Source organism: Acinonyx jubatus, chromosome B2, assembly GCF_027475565.1.
Source record: "Acinonyx jubatus isolate Ajub_Pintada_27869175 chromosome B2, VMU_Ajub_asm_v1.0, whole genome shotgun sequence".
Lineage (NCBI taxonomy): Eukaryota > Metazoa > Chordata > Mammalia > Carnivora > Felidae > Acinonyx > Acinonyx jubatus.
In genome coordinates, this window is record NC_069385.1 from 13302469 (window position 1) to 13318549 (window position 16081).

The window sequence follows — 16081 nt, forward strand, 5'->3', positions numbered from 1 at the left end:
TTCTCAGCAGGGGAATATTGTGATCTATTTTATGTTTGAGAAACACTCTAATTGTTTGGAAGATGGCCTGGGATAGAGAGGGGGGTGGGTAATGGTGGGAGGAGGAAGTCAAAGGAATAGGACGTAGAGATAAAGTGTCCTCTGCAAGGTCACTTGGATGGCAGGGATTGGAGTGAGGAGCAGGTCCTCTGTCACCTCATGGCCCAAGGTCATGTGGGAGGCCGGAGGATGGGGGGGGGTGTGCTCTGCAAAGTCTTTGAGCTTTCAGAGAAATGCTTCCTGCTAGGATACGGTAGAAATACAAACAATACTTCCTAGGGTTTAGCAGCAATTGACTGATCTGTTTTTATTCGTGTGGCCAATAAAAGAAAAGAAACCCTGTATACATTGTTTTTTTTCTCACTTGATTTTGTTATGTTTAGTCCTAAGTAATTCCTGTATTTTCTTTCTTTTTTTTTAAATATACTTTGACTAATGTTGCTTAAAATTTATAGGCTGACTCACGTCTTCCTAATTACAGGCTTTTGGTGGCTGTCTCAGACTATTTTTCCCTATGTCAAATTTGTTTTTAAACAATTCAAAGAAAAATATTGTAGAGCTGATGAGCATTTGAACTAAGCTTCTTTGATAAATAAAACTATGTAAGTATTGAATCACTGAATTCTACACCTGAAGCTAATATTACAATGTATGTTAACTAACTGGAATTTAAATAAAAATAATCTACAGAAAATGGGAAAAAGTGTGCTGGCTTCGGCAGCACATATCATAAAATAGGAATGGTACAGAGAAGATTAGCATGGCCCCTGTGCAAGGATGATGCGCAAATTTGTGAAGAATATGAGAAAAAGCAGTATTGACTTTTTAATTTAGTTATATATAGTCTCTTCATTAAAACTTAGATTTTTAAAATGTCTTTAATTTTCTCATTAAAAAGTAAAATATTTAAAACCCAAATGTTCTGAAATGGGTGAACCACCATGCAATTATTAACTTCTAATAGATAACACTATAATTTTGTTTAAGATTATGAGAACATCTTTTGGGGGTGTTTGCAGTGCAGTCAGTAACAGTCACCATAGATCCTGGGATTAAGGTAAATCCTTTGTAGCAAATCTGCAGAGAATTTCAGGGTGCTCCTCAGAAAGAGACTGAACTGTTCTGGGCTGTTTTTCTTCTAGACCACTTTTTAATGGTATTAATTTGTTAGCAACTGTGGGTCAGGTATAGATGTAAAACACAAAGATGCAAAAATAACTACAAAACAGCCTATTCTCAAGTAACTCACCAAAAACAAAGATGAGCAAGTCAATGGGCGATTACGGTATGAGTTGACAAATAAACTGACATTCCGCCTGGTGTGACAGAAGCAAGCCCGGGAGCACCAGGCAGAGGTAGCCATCTTGCCCTGAGGCCACCAAAGGATGTGGAGCCAGTCCTTGAACTGATACTGAAGGATGGGCTCGTGTTCATCACACAGAGGTGGGGTGAAGAGGAGAGACTGTCGTTTCTTTCTACCTTCATTTGATTTGCTGTGAGAAGTTTTATGAGTATAGGACATGGATGGTTCATAGAAGGCACTGAGCTAAATGTTCCCTGTTTGACTTGTGGCTTTTGGTTCCTACAGAATGGTAGAAATACTGAAGCATGATGTAGCACCACAGTATCTATTTATAAAGTACATTTTCATGTTCCTTCCTCTGTCACAGCATTCCAGGTTCACGTTGATTCATATTTTGTTCATCTCTCTTCTGATAAAAACTCGTTCTGACCTGATACACATCGTTTTTTTTCTCGTTTTCTTTTCCCTTCTCTCTTGTTCTTCCTTTTTTCCCCTTGCTCACTCTTTTTTCCCTTTAAAAATCAATTTTGTAGTTGTTACATGGAGCAAGAGCAAAGACAGTGGATTGAAAGCATTTGAGTTGGATGTGTTGGGAGTAGTACCTCAAAAAGAAATATACTTCCCCAAAGTTTCTGATGCTCAATGAACATGTCTTTCCTTGGTCCTCAAGGACCTTTCCTTGAGGTCCAAAAAAGTTTGTGGAAAGTGCCACAGCAGTGATGTGTGCAGGCTTTTGCTTAAACAGCCCATTTGCTATAATCAAATTACAGTAGTATCCGCAAGGGCAACAGGAAAAGCGTGCACATGCTCTCTTTTCAGAAAAGGAGGCTGACTCCACCAAAGCCAAGTTTTACTAAAATAGCTCACAATAGGGGAACGTGTCAGGACTGGGCCTGAATGGTATTTTTGTTAATATGTATTTTGTAGCTCATTCTAATGAGTAAACCAGTCTTGGCATTTATTCGACAGCTTGGGGGGTGGCGGTGTGCACTGTCTCCTCTAGATAACTAAGGTTTTATTTAGTGAATTGCAAATCTTTGATCTCTTAGTTGTTAAATCGTCTCCGTGATTTAAGGCACCCGATTCCCCAACTCACTGACACATTCTTGAATGGAAAGTTTTATGTCTGTGCAAATACATTGTTAATAAGATGTACGTGGTGAGTTAGTATCTCAACTGGCTATTTTAATGTCATGCTGCTAAAAAGTGGATCTATCGATTGTTTGACAACGTATGTCTAGTATTCAGCCAATTGGGCACACGTTGGGTAAATACTGGCTGTTCCCATCAGAACACAGAGTTTAGAATCTGCAAAATGTCCCCAATATGTTCTTGGGGACATACTGGTTGGGAACAAAATCAACCATTCTGAGTTAGTTGCAATGATTCTGAGATTTGGGGGAGAAAATCCTAGTTTGTTCTCTGGCTTCTTCTCACTAGCAATTTTTTTCCCTACCACTTCTTTGGACTTTTGAATGCTTGAGATTGACACAGTATCCCACAGGATGACATAACAAAACTGAACTATAAGATGGCTTTTCTGTCTCATCTGCCATTGGAGATACAGGGTGACCCATAGAGCACTGTTGTCTCTGTTGTCTAGATTTGTGGATTTTATTGACCAATAAAATTAAAAAGGAAGGAACAACATATGGTTGCCAGATCTTTATTTAGCTATGTAGGACATTAAAAAAAACTTAAAAAAGACAAAACTAATATCTACCATCACCATTTTCCAAAAAGGAAGGCATATATTTTACCATCAAAATGAATCAAGGATAAAATCTCAGAATATATGGAGTCCTTTCCAACGCAGTGATTGGCGATGCTGCGTTGATGTTTTCGCCGTGGACAGATGAGCATTTTGCCAAAGAATGTTATCCACTCTTGCATTGTGTGTTAGGATCTGCTTTCAGAAGATCCTATATCATCAACCCACTTCTCATAGTCTAGGTACAGTTTTTGGTTTCTTTTTAATGAATGAAGAGCTTGCAAATGGATTCTTGTCTTTTTTGGTGAAAGTTTATTAAAGGTTTTAAATTATAAAGAGCTAGTGAGTTAACATGATTTCATCTATGTAGTCATGAGTGGTTGCTGGGCATGTACTAAAGAATGTGATTCTCCATGATATTGGAGGGCTTAAATATATGTACTTTGTCTACATCCATGGTCTTCACTCAGTATTTTGCTTCCTGTCTGGCGTCTGCTTTTGCTGAAACTTTTCTTTCTGTGAATTCTTTTTCTTAATTACCTTTGTCAAGACTTGTTGCTCCATCAGTGAGAATACAGTGATAGATTACAATCTACTCTTTGCTCAAAATATCCTTCAGTATTTCAAAGAATTCCCCAAAGAGGCTTTTTACATTTCTAGGGAGCATTGAAGATAGGGTAAATTGTGTCATGGAGATCTTTCAGATCCTAAAACAGAGAATTCAGAGTTCTACAAATTGGTTTTGGAAAATGGCATCATAGTTCTTGGTTCTTGTCACATGGATATAAATATCATACATTTTTCTTTCGATTCTTTTTTAAACTAGTTTAGTTTTTTTAATATCTTCTTTAAGAAGACATGATAGCATACAACTGAACCCCCAGCATGTTAGTTAAACATGGGCTGTAGATCCATAAGTAGTAGAATGGAATTTAAATTTAAATTTAATCTTGGGGCGCCTGGGTGGCTCAGTTGGTTAAGCATCCGACTTCGGCTCAGGTCATGATCTCACAGTTCGTGAGTTCAAGCCCCATGTCAGGCTCTGTGCTGACAGCTCAGAGCCTGGAGCCTGCTTCAGATTCTGTATCTCCCTCTCTCTCTGCTCCTCCCTGCTTACACGCTATCTCTCAAAAATAAATCAAGATTAAAAAAATTAAAAAAAATTTAATCTTAACCCCACTCCTTTTGGCAACTAATGGAAATACAGAATACAAACAGATGAATTATCTGTCAGTGTATTTTATCAAGTCTTTGTAACAGTTTCATAATGAACTTTGCTGTGATCTGTTAAAGAGTCTTCAAATTAAATAATGACGATGCTTAAAAATTGTAATTTTTCCCTTATAGCAAACTTAACTCAAACAGAACAAAAAGGGATTGTACTAATAATCCTCACATGAAGTCTGAGAATGAATGTCTTGTGCAAGGTCAACGCAGCTATTTCTGTATCACCGAGATATAAAGTTAAATGTGGTGTCTTCAGCTGTTTGAATAAAAAAGGGGGAGTTATTTTAATTTTTTTTATTAATATGAAATTTATTATCAGATTGGTTTCCATACAACACCCAGTGCTCATCCCAATAGGTGCCCTCCTCAGTACCCATCCCCCACTTTCCCCTCCCCCCCACCCCCCATCAACCCTCAGTTTATTCTCAGTTTTTAAGAGTCTCCTATGGTTTGGCTCCCTCCCTCTCTAACCTCTTTTATTTTTTTTCCTTCCCCTCCCCATCGTCTTCTGGTAAGTTTCTCAGGATCCACGTAAGAGTGAAAACATATAGTATCTGTCTTTCTCTGTATGACTTATTTCACTTAGCATAACGCTCTCCAGTTCCCTCCACGTTGCTGCAAAAGGCCATATTTCATTCTTTCTCATTGCTGCGTAGTATTCCATTGTGTATATAAACCACAATTCCTTTTTCCATTCATCAGTTGATGGACATTTAGGCTCTTCCTGTACTTTGGCTATTGTTGAAAGTGCTGCTATAAACATTGGGGTACAAGTGCCCCTATGCATCAGCACTCCTGTATCAGAAAGGGGGTTTTAAATACAAGAACAAAAAAGCTTTTATTCTGAATCATAGTTGGTAAGACAAATGAAAAAAAAACAAAAAACAAAACCCAAAACGTGTGAATGGTTTTTTAAGATGATTTGTTACTAATAATTTGTTTTTGACACACTGGGGTACCTTCACTGAGAATGGAGAGTAGAGAGTGCTGGTTGAATCATGATTTATTTTATTCACTTTTGGTTTTATTTGTGAAATAGGCTACACAGCAGGCATCTTCATCTTCACCCAAACTGAGTGACACGTCACGTTCTTCCTCTTCCTTGGAAAATACAGGAAAGACACACAGCAGTTTGGCCTCCTCCTTATCTAGAGAAAGACAGTCCTGGATCGACATAGTTAATAGTTCTGCTGCTGCTGACGATGAGGGACAGTCTATAACACTTGCCGTAAATGTTCACTCACCTGCACCCTCAGAGGCAAACAGTCGCAAAGCCCTGGAAAACAGCTGTGCCACATCGGAAAGTGAATTTTTGAACTCTTTGTCTAGTGATGACACTTCTTCATTGAGTAGCAACCTGGACCATCTTACTGTCCCAGACAAGCCCACTGGATCAAAGATGGCGGACAGAGGTAAACCAAGACGTTGTTTACTCTTCTCTAGAGAGCGAATATTTGTGTATAGATGTGGAACTCGAAGGTTAATTCGTAAAAAGAACATTTAAAGGCATGAATGATAATTCAGTAATTAAACAGTCAGGTGGGGCTAAGCGCAGGGGTTACTTCTGAAAAAGAGTGTATGTGGAAGATTCCAGCTTCAAGGCCATTAATCACCCACTGTAAGTGTTACTGGCCAAATGCTTACAGGTATGAGACATGCGATTTCCCACCAATCTGAGGAAACCCTTGACTCCTTTTTGGTCCCATGTCCTATGCTCTGGAGCCTGTGGTGATTAGATCAGGATTTTGTAAATTGATACTTATAACATTGTCTTTGTGGCTCCAAACAAATGGAGAGCCATCACCTTCCCTGGACCATGACCACAGTCAAGGTCTGGGTCCTTGCTGGTTGGCTTCTGAAGGTGCCCGTGTGGTTGAAAGGAAGACAGACAACTTTCATGTACTTTGGAAGGCAGCACTAGAACTTTCAAACACAAAGGTGAGCACAGTTTATGCTTTTGAAATAAAATAATTTAAGTCTTAGCAAAGGGAAGAGTTAATGGAGTGTAGAAATTAATAATGCGAACTTTCTTTTTTTTTTTAATTTTTTAATGGTTGTTTTATTTTTGAGAGAGAGAGAGATACAGAACGCAAGCAGGGGAGGGGCAGAGAAGAAGGGAGACACAGAATCTGAAGTAGGTTCCGGGCTCTGAACACTCAGCACAGAGCCTGACGTGGGCCTTGAACTCACAAACCGTGAGGTCATGACCTGAGCCGAAGTCAGATGCTTAACCGACTGAGACCACTGAGCCACCCAGGCGTCCCTATAATGTGAACTTCCTTAATACTCTGTGATAATTGGTCTTTATCTTTTGTTCAGACACGCTTTTTTTTTTTTTTGTTTTGTTTTGTTTTCAATCATGATGCATCTTTTTGGATAGTCTGTACCTTATTTATTTATTCAGGTATAAAACAAGCTTACCTGATCAAAAGATACTGAGCAATGAGAGAATGTTGAGTTTGGTTTGTATTTTTTTCAGTGTACTAGTGAGAAAAAGTTGACCAGTGAAATTCTCAGGATAACATTTCTAGAGTGGCCCGAAAACACAGATGGCTGCTCTCCCCTCTTCCCTAGCCTGATCAGGGAAAGTTTCTTTCAGTCCTCAAATCTCCAGATAATACCCTATTAATTTAATGTTTGGTGTCAGGGTAATTTGAGCCAAGTATCACAACTGCAGGCCCAGTTGTGTGTGTGTGTGTACACAGTATTTTGAAATATACAAATTGGAACGCTCAGGCTGGGGACTCCACTCGCCAAGTCACCACGGTTGTCACCACCGCCTGTGGCCTTATCCAAATACTTCACGCAGTTGAGTTACCTGCCTGGCTACTCATGGCCTTTTTTGCTTAATACCCCTAATTTTAGGCCTGTGATCTGCTTTACATTTGAAAAAGTGGAGTGAATGAAGTAATTAGTGAAATGACTCCTATGTCTTACTCCTATGAAATTACGCCTATGTCTATAGGCGAAGGAAGTGGGACAAGGAGGAGAATGGAAACAACAATGAGGAGTATAGGGGGAGTCACGAGTGAACTCTGAAGAATGGAAAACAGTAGACACAAGCTGGCCTCTGGTTTCAGAGGTGCTGTTGTGTAGAAGAAATGTTGGACGTAATCTCTGTCTCCTTGGAAGTAAAAACCGATGCAGATTGTGCGGCTAGTGGTGCAAGTAAAAAGGAGGTAGTTTGAAATGCAGCGTAAGAAACTTCTTTTTAATTGGGGCACCTGGGTGACTCAGTTGGTTGAGAGTCTTGATTTTAGCTCAGATCATGATCCAGAGTCATGGGATCAAGCCTGCGTGGCACTCTCTGCAGAGTGTGGAGCCTGCTTAAGATTCTCTCTCTCTCTCTCTCTCTCTGCTCCTCTTCCTCCCCAGCCCCAACCCAGCTTGCATGCACGTGTGCCCCCCTCTCTAAAAAAAAAAAATAAAAAAATAAGCTTCTTTTTTATGTTGAAAACAGTTGAAGATTGAATGGGTTTCTTGGAAAGTAGTGCATTCCTTGTCATTGGAGGTTTTTCCTCATTCTGAGACAACCATTTTCATTGGGTTTTAATTGCATATCACCTATTGATCACAATTTTTCTTCTTACAAAGATATGCTGAAGAGAGGATTTAAGTATCTTGAACTGGATGGCCTCTAACTTGATACTTGGAAGAGGCTTCCAGATACAAGGCTGCTTGAACTAAAGAAAATCATGCAAAGTAGCACATCTATTATTTTCTAGGTGAAAACTCTTACTTTACTCATGGGGCCATGCGTAGAACTAAAACCTGTCATGTATGCACGCGTGCACGTGTGCTCTCTCTGTCTCTCTTCCACACACACACACGCACACACGCACACACACACACACACCACCCCCAAATGAGGATGGCTTTAAAAGCAAAATAGAGAATAAAATTCCATTTGCATTCTTTGCTAAGAGATGACCCTGCGGATTAAGTTTTTCTTTAGGACGAATAACCTGTGAGTCATGAGAAGATGCATGCAGCTCTTGTCCATGTCATTCTGGGAGTGCAGGGGCTGCAGAGCTGGCTGGGGACCAATGTCTCTTTTAGTCTAAGGAAGAAGAAACCTGGTATTTTTAAATTTTGAGTTAAGTGCAGATTGACTGACAAAATCTCTGTGCTTCTTCAGACTGCTTGACATGAAGGTATTCCTCTCAGTAGAAAGGAGGAGAAAATAAAAGTATTTTTCCCTCACCGATGTGTTGGCAGTTGCCATATGTTACAAAATTTTTGCTGATGATCTTCCCCTGCTGCTGGGGATTTGGTTAAATTCCCAGAAGAGTTAAACCACATAAAGTCATTGCTATGGAAACAGAGACCAGGTCTTTTTTTGCGTTTGTGATGATTTGCTGTTGAGTAATCAGTCTGCATATTATGCTTTTTTTTTTTTTAACGTGTGTGTTGGAGAATAAGGTAGCTTTTCACTTCTGTGGCTTCTAAAAATTATTCTTTTTAGCTGCCAATTAAAAAAGGAAAAGCCCTGAAGTTCCTGTGTCTGAAATATTGTTCAGGGTGTTTTTATGACAGGGATTGGAATGTCAACACAGTCCAAAACAGGAGTTAGGATTTTAGATTAAGTCGCAGTCTCAAGATGCATTTGCTGGAGAATGAGGCTTGTATCCTAGAAAAGATTCTTATAGGTTACTGCGTCCTGAAACAAGCAGACAGCGTGCATTACAGCCTCCTTTTTATTTTGACAATGAGAGAAATATTTTGCAGTTAGGCAATTACAATTGTGGTTGCTAGAATTTTATACTGAATTTAAGTGGCTTTTTAGACATCTCTTCCCTGTGGTGTGAGCTAATAAAAAAATGCAGGGTGTTAATTGCATCCTACTGCCTTTCTGCTTTGGGAGTTCCAGGGTTCCAGAGCTATCCAGATTCCTCACAGAGTCTTTCCACAAAGCACAGTGGGAAAAGAGGTGATGGGGTCAGTGGAATAGTCCTCTCAGCTCAGTTTTACACTGTATCGTTTCCTTCTTTTGTGAGAGGTTACTTGGCCTGGTACTTATGCCTCTGTGATAATGACTCACATGTATGTCTCTATTTACTTTATGCTGACAATGTGGAGATGATTTTATGTATGCTTACATAAAGGGTATGGAGTGACCACACCCTGGATGCTGAAAAGCTGAATAACCACTAATAAGACTAACGCTCAATTTATGTGAATAAATGGTCAAGTAAAAGGCCAGTCAGAATCAATCTGGGCATCATGTTGACTTAAAAGAATTTTTAGTGAAGAGACAGGCATACTAGAGCATGCATGACATCTCAAGAATGGGACATAAATGAACCAGATTTTAAGAGTTAGTAAACATTACCAAAATTTTTACACAATCTGAGTGCAGACAGGATGGATGCTACATTATTTGAGTTAGCTACTTCAGATGTTACTGTAGAAATGATGTGGCATGTCTCTTTAGGAAGCAAGAGGATAATTAAAAAAACGTTGGATACTGAAGTCGATTCAATTTAGCCTTATTTTTTTGACTACCTAACACGTACTCATGACCGTGTCCTACCAGGAAGACACAGATGAAGAAGATAAAACTTCTGGCCTAAAAATTTTAACATCTGATGGGGAGATGGGAGGAATAAGACTTATTTAACAAAAGAAAGCAAAGTAAGTGCCACAGAGAGATAGAAGGTACTCGAGGGATTTAAAGGAGAGCAGGCGTTCAAAACAGAGAAGGTCACATCTAAGTAATCTGTGATGCAGGTGGGAGGGTCTGCACACAGAGAGGGGGGCCGTAAGAAAGAGGGATGGAAAAGAAATTTGGATGATGTTGGATGCTGGGCTGGTCGTTAGTTTATTTCAGTAGATCGTGGATGATTGTTTCTGGTCAGCGTACTCATATAATGAAAACAATACTTTAGAAAAATTATGTCTACTTTAGAATGTGGGGTAGACACATATAAGGGGACACAGGAAATTGGAAGAGTGGGAAACTTTTAGAGTAGCTGGGGTGGCAGTGGAAATGGGAAGCAAAGGAGAAACTAAAGGGTTTCTGTAGTATGCCTGTCAAGGTGAAGAGTGCTTGCTCTTTGTATCTCCATTACTTAATTCAGTCCCTGGATTTCCCAGGGATCCCATTTTTTGGACTATAATTTGAGAAGTGATCCCAAAATAGGGATAAATATTTACAATAGGATAAATCATGAATCTGTGTCTCTCTCTCTCTCTAGGCTTATTTCTGCAGGTCTCTAGTCTTTTACTGATGTTTTATCTTCTGCTTTGATGGTAGAGGAGTTAGATTCTCCCTTTATAGCATGCTTTATTATTCAGTAGAACATTACTCTCCTTTGCATGATCTTCCAGGTAAATTTTTGGATTTGATTTTCAAGTTTAATTTAAAAAATCACATTTGGATTTTGATTAAAATTTTCTTGAACTTTTTAGATTAATTTGCTATCTTTAAATCATCGAGACATTTCATCTATGAACATGGTATATTTCTCCATTCAGGTCATTTTATGATTTTAAGTACAGTGTCTTTCTTATAAGTATAGCATATATCTTATTGAGTTTGTTCTTAGACCTTTTATAATTTTTCTTGCATTTGTGAATGGAATCCTTTTATTCCATTTTTAAAATAATTATTATTGCTGTTGTGGAAATAGAAGGTTTTTAATTACATGTTTGTCTTACACTAGTCTCCCTACCTTACAGTTAGAAGTTGTTTTGTTTCTAGATAAATTATCCTGTCTTTATGTGATGACCACTTTAGCTGGTCCTCTCTAATAGTTATGTTTCGTTTCTTTTTGTTACTTGTGTGATCGGAATTTTCCTGAAGTTTATTTGCTCTATTACTTTAAAAAAGTCTTTGGCATTATTGATTGCATATTATTTTTATTACCCAGTTAATTAAATTTTGCTTTATTTTTACGAGTTTTCTTTTAATTTTGTTTAGAATTATTTTGTTTGACCTTTGCTAGCTCCTTAAGTTAACTGCCTAGTTGGTTCACTTTCACATCTTTTTTCCTAGTAAATATATGCAGGTCCTGAGTACCTCTTTGACTAGACCATGCGGTTTGTGTAATGTAGTACTTTCACTGTTGGCTATTTGCAAACAGTCCATTTTAAGAGTAATTTAACTTAATTTCTTCTGCAACCAAACATATTTTTAGAAGAGTGCTTTTAAAATTCAGAGTGAGTGCTTCAGCAGCACATATACTAAACTTGGAACAATACAGAGAAGATTAGTATGATCCTTGCACAGGGATGGCGCATAAATTCATGAAACGTTCCATATTTTTGTTGACCAGAATTAAAATAAAAACTTACGCACACACAAAATATTTTTGAAAATTTCAAAGTGAATATGTTTTTGGCTGTCTGGATGGGATTCACAAAAGATCAGTGACAAAATGTCAGTGACATAATTTGAGGAACCATGGTCTTTATAGAAAAAGATGGTAGGTTTCTTAATGACAGTGGCTGTGGTAATCTCTCTTAGGGATATGTTTGCACAGTGCTGAACATGACTTCCCCTGATCTACATGTCTTCTTGAGAACATATATCTGCCGTTTACACTATTTGCTCTGGGAAGAATCCTTGGTAGTTCTTCGAAATGCTTCTTACCTCATGGTCTCAGATTCATTTTTTGTCTTTATAATTATATTCCTAGCCCATTTTTACTATTCTGGAGACCCTTGAATACATTTCTCTCTACTTAGCAATAGCAAGAAACTGTGATGATACCAGCACAGTGTCTGAATTTGCAGCTTGGGCAAATCGAAGGTCAGTTTTCCAGGCAGACCTTTTCATCAGGATATCATCTTAAGCCTTTGAGATCTATTTCTGCACTATCCTTCTGTTGTTAATTTCTAATTTTTCTCCATACAATGTTATGCTTTCCTAATTAAAGCAAAGCAAATAAGGTTCTATCTTCCTCAAACTACACAAACTATAGTAAGTATAAGATTGAAAGATATTTTTTTAGTAGACTTATATCTTTTTTTAAAGCAATTTTAGGTTCAGGCCAAAATTGAGCAGAACGTACTGCGATTTCCCATCTGGCCCCATCCCTACACATGCATAGTGTCCTCCATTATCAACATTCCCTCCACCAAAGTAGGATATTGTTACATCTGACGAGCCCACATTGACACATCATTATCAGCCAAAGTTCTTGGTTTATGTTAGGGTTCCCTCTTGGTTGTGCATTCTATGGGTTTGGACAAATGTATAATGACATGTATCCATCACTGTGGTATCATATACAGTATTTTCACTGCTACAAGAATCTTCTGTACCCCACCTATCCACCCCTCACTCTCCTTACCTCATTGGCAGTCACCGATCTTTTTTACTGTCCTCAGTTTTGCCTTTTCAGAATGTCATGTAATATCATTTGCAAACAAAGTTTTATTTCTTCCATCCCAATCTTTACATCTTTTATTTCCTTTCCTTGTGTTGCATTAGCTACGACTTTCAGTACAGTGTTGAAAAGGAGTGGTGAGAAGGGAAATCCTGGCCTTGTTACTGATCTTAGTGGGAAAACTTCAAGTTACTCACCATTTATGAAGTTAGCTGTAGGCTTTTTGTAGATCTTCTGTATCAAGTTGAGAACTTTCATTTCCTTTTTACTGAGAGTTTTTTTTTTTTATCATAAATGGGTCATAGATTTTTGAAGTGCTTTTTTAAAATATATGTTGATAGGATCATGTGATATTTTTCCCCTCTTTTAATCTGTTGATGTGATGGATTACATTAATTTTTGGATATTGAATTAGCCCCACGTACCTGGGATAAATCCCATTTGATTGTGTTATATAATTCTTTTTATACATTGTTGGGTTCAATTCGCTCATATTTTGTTGAGGACTTTTATATCTTATGTTCATGAGGCATGTTGGTCTGTAGTCTTCTTTTTTGTAATGTGTTTGGTTTTGGTATGAGAGTAAATCTGGCCTCACAGAATGAGTCAGGAAGTATTCCATCTGCTTGCTTCTATCTTCTGAAAGAAATTGTAGAGAATTGGTATAATTTGTTCCTTAAATGTTTGGTAGATTCACCAATGAATCCATCTGGGCCTGTGCTGTTTAAGAAGGTTATTAATTATTATTTCAATTTTAAAAATAGAGACAGGTCTATTCATATTATCTATTTATTCTCATGTTAGTTATGATAGATTGTGTCTTTCAGGGGACTAGTCCATTTCACCTAGGTTATCGAATTTGTGGACGTAGAGTTGTTCATAGTGTTTCTTCATTATCTGTTTGGTGTCCAGTGGGATCTATAGTGATGTCCAGCTTTGTCATTTCTGATGTTGGTGACTTGTGTCCTCTCTTTTTTTTTTTTGCTTAACTAGCTGAAAAATATTTTTACTTTTGGCCTATTTAGATACTTGGAATTTAGTAGGTATAATTTACTTACTGAGTTTTTAAGAATCCAATTCCAAAATTAGCTCATTGTGTTTATTTGATTGAAGGATAGGTGAAGGGGATAATAATGAGATCAAGAATGAAAATTTTGGCCAAATAATGCTTAACAAATATTTATTGAGAACCTACTGTCCTCCTGGCACAATTGGCCTTTGGAAGTACTTTAGTGAATTATAATAAAGACAATAGTCCTCTTGGGTAGAATTTATAATCTTGTGAATATGTCTATCATGGCAGGGTAGGGAGATAATTAGGTAAATATAAGAAGATAATTTCAGGTGGCGAATAAGTTCTATTCAGGAAATAAAGTAGGAGTATATAGGGTTGGAGGAAGGACCTTGATTTAGATGACTGGTCGGGGAGGACCTCCCTGAAGAGGTGATCTGAAAGCCAAATGGGACAAAGGACCCTATCTGGCAAAGTGCCCCAGACAGAGAGAAAATAAAATTCAAGGGCTCTAGCAATAGAATAAATTTTGTGGTTCAAGAAACAGAAAGAAATCCAGTGTGACTGGAACAGAGTGAGCAGGGGAAGCATAGGAAGGGATTGGAGAAGTCAACAGCAGCTGGCTTATGTGACGACTAGTGGGTCCTGTAAGGTGTTTGGATTTTGTTCTAAGTGCAATGGGATGATTTTGGAGGAACTGAACCTAGGGAGTGTTATGGGTGTGGCTTATGTTTTAAAAAGATTACTTCATTATATGGAAAATGGATATTAGGAAGCTGCAGTACACCCAGTATGTAGTTGTTGAAATATGTAAACAGTGAAATGATGGTGGTCTGGTCTAAGTTGGTAGCAATGGAGTGGTGGTGGGCGGGGAGCGGGGGGTCAGAAAAGATTATACATATGGGGTATATTGTGCACATAAAATACAAGAATATAAAATTCATGAAAGATTCTTGCCTAGTCTATCCCTAGTCTTTAAAATGCACTGCCTTAGCACAGAGTGAACATTCAAAGAGTATTTGATGAATTGGGTAAATGAATGGATCAGAAGTGGAAGTGAAAAAGTGGAATGAAGGTAGAGTTATAAGTTTTCCAGCACATTCAGTCTCTTGTATAACTAAGTGTAATTGCAATTCTTTAGAATTGGTATCATTTCCTGGGAAAATGTTTGCTGGGAGGGATTTAACTCCATATTTAAATACATAACTCTAAATATGTACACTGTGGATTTCCTCTAAGGCCAAAAGAAGGATGTTATACAAGTAATTATAGATCACGCTAGACTGTAATCATCGAGATAAAGAAAAGAGAGCTCCATCTTAAAAAAGGTGAGAGCATTTATCTGCTCCAAACCTTCAGTTTTGCTTAGTGAAATTAGAATAGGGTAACTTCTTTTATCTTGCCCCACTGCCCTCCCATTTTTGTATTTTGTGCTCACTTGTCTCCATCATGGATCCACATGGTTGATGGGCTCTGCAGTTTTTGGAGCCAAGGTTGACATATTTACCTATGGTACACTGGATTTATATCCTTGATTTTAGGCAATTTCCAGCTATTTTCCCCTTTTATTTCCCATTCAACCTCTACCTTGCAAATGTATTTTAAAAAGAAAAAAAAAAACCCAAGGAAATGCCTTTTTTGTGTGCATGCCAATATGTTTTGTTTTCTTAGGATGTGAGCAGATATAAAAATTTGATGTCTGCTTTAAGTATTTCACCTAATCCTGAGTGCTCTTATGATTGGAAGAATACATTTCAGAAATAAATGGAATATTTGTTTCAAGAATGTAGAGCTACATGGACTCAATCTTAAAGATTATTTCTAAAAATCACTGCCACAAGATGCTATAATAATAAAAAAGAACAACATTAAAGATCACGCAGTAGGCTAGGTTTGTCTTTCCAATAGGGTAAAAGAGTATTGAGTCACCTAACTTAATAGAAACATCACATACCCAAGAGAAGAAAAGGTGAGAGGCTTTGAAGGGGACAAGTAAAAATACTCATTTTCTACTTGGATGCTCTTTCCCAGTCTGATTTCTCTATTTAAAAATTTATCTCACCTGCGATCGTTTTTGTTTTGTTTTGTTTTAACCACCTCTTTCCTAACTCGCCTTCTTCCAATGTTCTTTTCTCCATGTCTATGCTTTTCTCTTTGTTGTACACAGAACCAGACTACCATAACCATGATTCAGCTTCGGGCTCCTGATTGGAACTGGATCAGTTCAAATGCCTGAGCAGAGAATCTGATTATACAGCCTGTCTCCTACATTGCTGAGCAGCTTAGGAATTTCCTGGTCTGGTGCCCTGTGGCCCTGTGAGAACAGTGTTAGCTGTTTAAATCCTGGCTACTACCTCAGAGACAGAGGCTCTGGGTGGGGATTTTTCGCTTGGAAGACAGAATAGTGGGACCAGGGATCTGAGCCTTGGTCTGCCTGGTCCAGATGGCTGTCATCT

The 16081-nt window shown here is 38.1% G+C and overlaps 1 protein-coding gene and 2 non-coding genes across 12 annotated transcripts in view; all 3 read left to right on the forward strand.

The window, feature by feature from the left end:
- The window catches only part of IPCEF1 (interaction protein for cytohesin exchange factors 1), a 181093-nt gene that overhangs the window by 144856 nt on the left and 20156 nt on the right, over positions 1-16081 (forward strand). For all 10 annotated transcript variants that reach the window (XM_053222064.1, XM_053222067.1, XM_053222063.1 and 7 more), the window contains one exon: positions 5320-5692. In XM_053222064.1, the coding sequence (XP_053078039.1) occupies positions 5320-5692 (373 nt within the window). The remainder of the gene's footprint in view (positions 1-5319; positions 5693-16081) is intronic.
- Positions 745-851, forward strand: LOC113598937 (U6 spliceosomal RNA). Its single transcript, XR_003419704.1, has one exon. It is a non-coding gene; the product is annotated as a U6 spliceosomal RNA (small nuclear RNA).
- Positions 11446-11548, forward strand: LOC113599033 (U6 spliceosomal RNA). Its single transcript, XR_003419772.1, has one exon. It is a non-coding gene; the product is annotated as a U6 spliceosomal RNA (small nuclear RNA).